This window comes from Pocillopora damicornis, chromosome 3, assembly GCF_964200805.1.
Source record: "Pocillopora damicornis chromosome 3, jaPocDami1.2, whole genome shotgun sequence".
NCBI lineage: Eukaryota > Metazoa > Cnidaria > Anthozoa > Scleractinia > Pocilloporidae > Pocillopora > Pocillopora damicornis.
In genome coordinates this window covers 18,305,085-18,313,827 of record NC_142672.1, presented here as the reverse complement: position 1 = coordinate 18,313,827, position 8,743 = coordinate 18,305,085, and the positions used below count along the sequence as shown (strand labels likewise).

At 37.9% G+C, this 8,743-nt stretch overlaps 1 protein-coding gene across 1 annotated transcript in view; it reads right to left on the bottom strand.

Annotated features, from left to right (window-relative positions):
* Nucleotides 1-1,013: 1,013 nt before the first annotated feature.
* The window catches only part of LOC113666901 (splicing factor 3A subunit 1), a 34,079-nt gene continuing 26,349 nt past the window's right edge, over nt 1,014-8,743 (bottom strand). Inside the window, exon 18 of the mRNA XM_089201890.1 lies at nt 1,014-1,101. Within this exon, the coding sequence (XP_089058016.1) occupies nt 1,063-1,101 (39 nt within the window). The 3' untranslated portion in view covers nt 1,014-1,062. The remainder of the gene's footprint in view (nt 1,102-8,743) is intronic.

Sequence of the window (8,743 nt, the reverse complement as noted above, 5' to 3'; positions counted from 1 at the left end):
GAAGGATTAAAACCGGTGCAATGTGATGAGTTTTCCCCCTCGTGGAGGAGGGTCATTGTGTACATTCTCCCATCCCTGCCTCTATCTTTCGCTCCTGGTGTTTCCTGACTGAACTAAAACAGGGCGCTGAATGCTATGGCTGTTGTCGCTTAACTGGAATTTCATATCTCTTTCCAACTTTTCTTTGGCTTCCAAACTACGATTCTAAGGCATACTTGTAGAATCGTCCAGTAAAGACAAATTACGTCCCTTCATTAAAAGGGAATTTAGTGCCTTCAGTTAGTGGATATGATGTAAAGTCAAACTCGTCCATCAAGTTGCAAGGAAAGCAACATCTTGCTTCAATAATTTTTTGAGAATTCCCCAGGCTGGTTTCTCTCTCAAGTCATCTGGTTCTCTGACAATGGAATTTGCTCAATGAACCAAAATTCTGACAACGGTCGATCGTGTTGAATGGTATGGTTTGAGTTGAGAAAGATTTCAAAACATCGCTATTTAAAAAAATTTATATCAGGATATCAGCCCGTGAGATAATTGTTGGGCTGAAAATGTCAAGGAGTTGGATGAAATAAAAGTAATTAAAATGTTGGCAACAATGAAACAATATGGTCATACATAGTCACTAAACCAACGTTAAAACGAATATACAAAATACATCATCATTAGATGTACTTCCATATGGGTTCTTTGTAATACTTTCCTCTTTAAAAAAACAAATTATTGCAACTTCATTAAAATTTTGATTGTTTATGCCATGAGAAATTTCATCTAAAGTGATTTAAGTTGGGTGTCATAAAGTAGACTGAAACGAAATCAGGGAGGTAAAACGTATATCATGTAATTGTTTTATTCTTCTTGTCGTTGTTAGACTATGTAACCGACTTAGTGAGGTGTGCATTTTCTCCTCCCCTCTTCCTAATATCCAATTTATATTTTTATAGTTATTGCCAGACGTGATAAAAACAAGAAAATTAACAATTTATTCAATATTTACTAATATACAAGTCTTGGTTTTACCTGATGAGCCAGATGCTCAATGGTTAGGACATTTTCTGGAAGTTCTCACCAGGCAAGGCAGAATATAATAGGAAATGGATGGATCTGTGTGGAAAAAATAAGTTGGTGGTACGATTGTATACAGTTTTATCTTGATAGCCATTGAGATCATTGTACATCAGGTGGAAAAATGTTATTGTTTTTAAAGAAGCTCCACAAGAAGTGGCTGGTGATACAAATGGTTACAAAGTAGCTTTCTCGTCTCAATTTTGAACATGTGATGGGATTAGACAAATATACTGGCCAGAAGGTTTCAAATATAAAGCATCGAATACCTTTTTGGCCATTCTGGAAAGTGAAGGGGCTAACACATCGGTAACTCAAAATTTTACTAATTTTATTGATTGAATAAGTCAACTGTAGAAAAGTGTTGCTTCACAAATATGAAAATGAGTGATAAAGTTAGCCTTTAAGATAAACTGTAAACATAGGACCTGTCCATTCGACAAACAAATAACGGTTTCGGTCTCTGGAAATTTACCAGCTGAACAGAAAATCAGGTTCATGAAGTTTTAAAAGATAACTAATGAAATATCAAGTGCATAGTGAAATTTTGCACACACTCCGAAATCTTTTAAATAGAATGATCATATAAGAACCACTCTTCCTCTGAGAGTTTCCCCATCTTCATTACGTCTTGACGCAGAATTTTCCAAACTTTATTTCAATGGAAATTTTGGTAGCCATAATATAAAATAATTAAAAACTCATTGCATGCGTACCTCTTTTATTATCTCAGTCCCATCATGTTGGGCCTCCCTCATTTTCTCTAGTAAATCCCTCTAAGTGCCCAGAAGATCCAATTCCTCTGGGAGCAAGGTACTGTCACTGCAGTAGCTCAGCCCATCGTCTTCTCTGGTGGTGGCGGTGCTTGTGCATTTTTCGATGGGGCTGCGATGAGGGTGGCCGTGGGGCTTACGCTGGGGCGTGGAACAATTTTACTGGGGAAGTCCTGGTGATCAAAAAAAGCAGAATATTAAGTAAAAACCTAACTTTTATCGTTAACAAAAATTTTTGGAACTATTCCGTTCTCTCCTGCACCTAATTTTGTGCCAAATTCTTATGAATCAAGTTTCCAACTTTTCCATGGGGAAAGTCTTGGCAAGCGAAAAAAGAGTACCTTGAATAATTAAATAATTAGCGAGAGACCAAATTCTATCCCAACTAACATGAATTCCATAATGCCAATTTTTCTGTGCACCTAAATTTTGCCAAATTCTGATGAACAAATTTGCTAGAGGTGGTTAACGCAACGACATTCTTAGAAAAGTGTTGTTTTGATCTTGCCTTCAGGACAGGGCTCTACCTCGGGTGGGTAGCCAATTTTGTTTGCTTTTTACTTGACAGAGTCAGAAAATTCCGCCTATTTATATCATCCCTAATTCATATTGGATTTAAAAACAAACAAATAAAAACAAAAGAAATTATGAACTAAAAGGTAACATAGTATCGATGAAAGTAATACACATATTGCCATCGTTTGTGGTGAGTGAGAGATTACGCGAGCGTTTCTCCCGCAATGCGTGCTTTATAGCATTACCCAAAATGTACGCCGTGAGTGCCTCTTGCCTATTTTGTTGTCGCGTTTGCGTTCTTTTGATTTCTGGACATGCCGTGGGTTATCATCCTCTGACCAAGTGGACTCGTTTTTTAAAGTTTTACTTACCCTTGAGCCATTGAATTACCAGATACTGGGACCTTCTTCAGTGCGAAAGAGAGTATTTAAAAAAGTTAATTAAATATTTAAAAATAATCGTTAAAATTTTCATTGTCAAATCCTACTATTTTACTTCTAATCATTTGTCGTTAGAACCACTCTTCACTGCTCTAATGACTTCAGCCAAGCGACGTGCCTCTAATTATTTTTTGGAGAGCGTAACGCTCTGGGGAAATTCCAGCCATTATTGTATCTAATATCGAAGGTGTGACTTCAAGTGTTGTACAGAGGTTGAGCAAATGTTTATCGGTAGCTTTAGTGTTCAAATCCTCGATCCAGTCTGACCCACCCTTCAATTTCATCATTGTCACTTCAATCGGCAAAATTAACCAAGTATCTTTCATGTTTTCTTAAGGCCACGATTTGTTCTTCACTCCATCCCCAGTACTTTACCTGTCCTTCTCGTTATATTCCACTTCAATTAAACGGTTGATAAAGGTTGTTCCATTTAGTTTTATTTCACTAGTTAATATGTTTGTGCATATGCTTCGTCACCACTCTTGTCAAGACTTGTGCGCTTTCGTTTGGTCCTTTGCTAGCGTGATTATTTGTACGACGTTGTCACATTCCCTTTGCAGATTGCCCTTTTAGTAGCGTGGAAGCGATCTTCCGTCCTCTTTGCTTGACATGATGTGTAGAGCTGGCCGGTTTATTGTGATTGTGTCGAGTTCCAGGTACAGCACCAAATCATCGCCCTCCATTGTCATTGCAAGGCGATAGGCACACCATATGCGCGATACATGGTTCCTCAGAAACTTTATATTGTCTCAACATCTTTTTAAATGGATCGCATCTTGATATATTGACGTTGATGTCTATACACCCTAAACCAACAGAATTGGTACTACATTTCGGGTGTCATTCGATTAACTTCTTCATTTTCTCACCATTCTTATGGACTGTCAGTTGTTCATGGTCAACAATGGCTTTTGAAAGAAGGATGGTCACTTGCTTAAGTTGAAGTCTCTTTTCTTTTTGATATCACAACTTGAACAACATGTATCTTCGCATTGCAGCTCCAACTCGCCCTCTCCGAATTGTTGATTAACACATCTCTCAGTCATCTCCCAGAGTAGATAACCCTAAGCACGGCCATAATTTAACAAACTGATTTTTCATGCCTTTTTCTTCAATCTTCGAGCAGCTTAGTGTCCAGAAACTCAATCGTTGATCATCTTTGGATTCGTTAACGGGAGGAAATCCTTCGGTGTTGTCACCACTTCGTCCTGCTCCACCAAATTTCTGTAGATAACACTAAGGTTGCTGGGTAACTGGAAAAGTCCTTTTATCTCACAACCGGAAGTAAATAACGGTTTTAAGGCAATTTTTTGCTTTAGTTTTAAGCAACTTAGTTATTCACATCTCGTAGAATCATGTATTATTCATAAATTGCTATTCTTCGTTAGACAAAAAGTGCAGACAGTGTAAAATTTTGTAGTTGGTGAAAAATGTGACGTAGAAATTTTATTGGCTTCTTCCTTTCAGACGTCTGAAATTAAAGACGCAATGGAATTATTACGTACAGAAGTAGAGCGCAAGGAGGAAAGTGAACGAGAAGAGGAAATGGAAAGGTGGCGCCTAGAGAGAGGGAGAGGGACATGGCTGAGATGAGGAATAGTAGGCAAAGAGGATGTTTTCTACCGCCCTGTCCCTCCTGCCACAAAAACATTGTCAACCCTGTAAGTTATCTAAAGTTCCAACTGTTGGCTAGATTTCAGAAGTCAGAACCACCGAATTTGCAATTTTTAAAAGCTGTTCCTGCAGTTCCGCAGTCGTCCGATTTCTATGATGAAAGCACCGAATCGTGACGACAATTGAGTTCAAGATTACGGGACTGTGCGAGTAGCACTTGTACACCTCGTTTTCTATGACTAATTCTTACTTCGGGAGCGTAGGACTGCGAAAGCATTAGTTCTTCAGCGCCTAATAGTCCTTTTAAACCTCATTTAAACTTTATGGAAAATCACCTTAGGACCGCGGACGTAACTCTTAAATTGCGCACGCAAGTTTGAGGGGGATGGAGATGTTCTGAAATTGCTACCAAGCGTTTTTTCATCCAAGTAACTGAAATAGATCGTCTCTTTTGTCTCATTCGCCAAGTTATTCAATTCGCAATTCATGTTTTAAGATAGCTAGATACACCATATAAAATGGCGTGCTGGGAAACGAAACATCCCTTCTAGGGTTAAAAATGTCTCAGGAGTGCGCGCAGCGAAAGAGAAATATTTTCCCCTTAATTTAGTATCTCCAAATGACTATCTAATATTATTTTATCATATAAACATAAAGGACTCGCCGAACCATTTCATTCGCGCGCTACTCGAAGGGTAACAATAGGATCTGTGTCGTATTCACTTGTAAACATGTCGCATTTTCGTGCCCGAGCTCGTCTAAGATTTTACTGCTATTCCTGTAATGAATAGAGGATATTACTTGGCTGCGCGGAGATTCTAATGACTCGTCTATAAGCGCAAAGGAAAGGGCAATCCATTCTTCTTTCGCTGCGAAAAGCGCATCTATTTTTCAAGAGTAGGGACAGTGTTATTTTCATATGTGAAAATATCCTGTTTTTGCGGGATTTCACGACTGTTTATATAATAAGAATCCTTATTTCCTTGCAGGTAGATATCATAACTGTGGCATCGTTAGGCACATCAGATCAGTGCCGCCAAGGAGGACGTCGTCTTCGTAAACCCAGATCAAACAGAGGAGACAGCGCAGTAGGAGAAGTAGAAGTGCACCATCACTTTCACTAAACACTAACAAAGAATAAACTGAGTTTAAATTAAGTGTCTGATGTTACCATATGTCGAAATTCATCTAACATGGGAAATATGTAGAGAATGAGTGATCTTGAAATAGTAACCCAAAGTGATAACATATACTAACACAAATCCACGAGAAGGAAAAAAAAAAGAAAGACAAGAAATTCAAATTAGGCTGTAATAAATTTCTCAGATCTTTCTCGGATGCTTAAAAGCGCGAATTGGGTGCGATTCGGAACCAACCAGATGGACATCTAACCCTGAACCAACCAATTACAATTAATTCTGTTCCCAACACTTGTCATATCGTTCTCACACTACCGAGCAAAATTTGTTGCAAACAGAATATCCGGAAAAGCTATTGCATACCCCGCCACTTTTCAAGGTTGACTGAATTTGTCGCGCCGCTTACGAAGGTAAGCGCGACAAGACCTTAAAGAAGAGAATCGCAAGGTTTCAACTATCCTGAGCCATCCTCTTAGAGCCTACTTCCCTGAGACCAAGATCACGAGGTATAATTTGAGAAATAAATCCCCTGTCATGCCCGCCATTCGCACAAACCGTTTTAAGAATACATTTTTTAATAGAATTGTTTTTAAGTACAATGTAGCTTTGTAAAAGTGTACTTCCTGTATTAGACTTTTGTATTTGTTTCCACGTATATACTTATCTTATTTAGATACACCTAAGCTTATTTACATCCTTTTCTTTTTAATGTAACATAAGATATGTAATTTTATCTTTTGAACAATAAAGACACACTCAGACACACTCAGAAGAAGAAACACGACTGCAATGCAAATTTAGTCAATGAATATTCTTGAATCTAGCCGCTATGAAGGACCATTTGATACCCGTAAAAGAGTCGCAATTCATTCGCGAAACGAAAAAAAAAAGAAAGAGAAATTCCATATCTACAAGCAACCATGTGTTCTTTTGTTTATTATGTACACTAGCCCTTTGGTGGCAAGAAAAGTCGACAACCCCGAATAAAAATCGTAAAGTGCGTTGGTACTAAGAATCGAAGTAAAAATGCGTTCAATCATTACAAAAACAACTATGTCGTTACCGACAGGAGAAATCTTTCAGGTACACGGCGAAAATCGGCCAGTGGCAAATCTTCCAGTTGTCAATTTCGTTCTCAGCCACCAATTACGTAACTTTCGGTTTTTATTTTTCATATTTTGGTTTTCTTCCCCTGTCTGTAAGCGATACAGATTTTTCAGTGTTTTAGCAGCCGGAATCCGAGAAAATTCCAACAAACAACCATAGATTGAGAATGGTTCATTCGTCGACCTAACTAAGTAGCGCGGAAGGCGAGTGACGTGTCAGCAGCTCATTGATGGTATCAAACATGAGAAAAAATGTCATTTTTTCACGTGTGTTGTTATAGCTTTTCTCGGGGCTGGAAATCCTTGTATAACACCTTAGTTTATACGATGAAATAGCTTAACAATCCAATGGAAGAGAATTCTATGGACCAGTTATTTACGCGAGGTCTAACCCAAAGCACGGTGTTACGCAATCAGTAGACCTTATAAGAGTGTTGATTTAATCGAATAAATGTCCTTCCCCTGTTAACTTTCGGCCCTCTTGACGCAGTTCACAGAATTAAGTGTTCTGAGAACTATATTAGGAATTGTTTAGGATGCGGTTTTGTTAAACAACGACTTACTTTGTTTAAATAATCAGACCTAAACGTGTGCGGGTTTCTAACGCGATGATCCAACGAAAGAGGATTATAAAAGCACGCGAGATGCAAACGTAACAGTCGAACGAAAGAGAATTCTAAATCAAAGATTCCGGACACCTTGCACAAACACGAAGATCCGATTTCTGGCATTTTGCGCTTTATTTCATTTCATCAGAGAAAGACTAAATAGATCTGAAAATCGGGTAAATTTATTGTGAAAATCCTCCAATCACCCCCCCCCCTCCCCTCCCAGGCGATAAATAAAGACCAGTCCCTTGTCCTTAGGAAATAAGGATTGCGGATACTTTATCATGTGTAAGATCACACACAATTAAAAGCAGGCACACGGTGCATATCCAATTGAGATTTCTGTTCATTTCGGAAATTTCCCTCGCAGAGGCTGGTATGATGATCAATGCTCCAAGAATGCGTTCTCCTTGAGCACTCTCGGACACGAGGCTACAAGGGAGACTACTTTAAATAGTGTACTGCGTCGTACTGAAACGTCCGCTAAACAAGAGTAATGCCGTTGGCTGCGCATGCGGACAGTAACGCCTTGCGTGGACAGACTGTCGTACCGGACCAAATTTCCTCGACTTGATAGGTTTCTACCAATTTTTTTACAAATGGTCATACGCTGCGCGCGCCACTACAAATACAGTTCAAAGTATATGTGCACACATTAATAAATATTCATCCTTTATTTTGGCGTCATTTCTTAATATTCTTATAAATAGTATAAGGTCGCGCAAGATGTAAGAAACCCTCGAAATTTAGGAAAAAAAGGTAACTCGTTACGTTCTTATAAATAGTATAAGGTCACGCAAGATGTAAGAAGCCCTCGAAATTTAGAAAAAAAGGGTAACTCGTTACGTTTCTGAGGATCTATTTCATAAAAAATACTCCAAAACCCCGCAACTCACAGTAGAAAACCCCTAAAAATTTGAATACCAAATATGAACGTGTGTGAAATCTTAAATAAGCCTAAAAAAAAGCTACGCTCAACATAAATAAACGCATTAAATAAAAAACCATTCCTGTTTAACAGTAGATCAAGTTACTAAATGTGTGAAAGTTAAATGAAACCTCGTGCACGCCTTAGGACAGACCTTATTGCTTATGAAATATCTCAGACCTTAAAATAGTTCTATAAAACCTTTTACTTCTCACTCTCCTTGAGGGTGAGGCTTCAGCGTAGCGAATTCTCAATATATATATATATATATATGTAGATATATTTGTTGTTTTTCTTCAAAGGACTTAGCTTTGAATCTGTAGCTTTAAATTTAACGTTAATAATCTTACTTTTAATCTTAAATATACACTTCTATAATTTATTTCTTTACAATTCACCTATGCAGTTCCTAGGCTTACAATAATTCATGTATGGTTAATTTACGTTGTCTTTTGTCCACAAACTCTTACGGAACATTCTAAAAGCATCTTAAACAGGCAATTATTTGTTTAACAAAATAAGTCACAATAGTATATGAAAATTTACATAAAAAAATT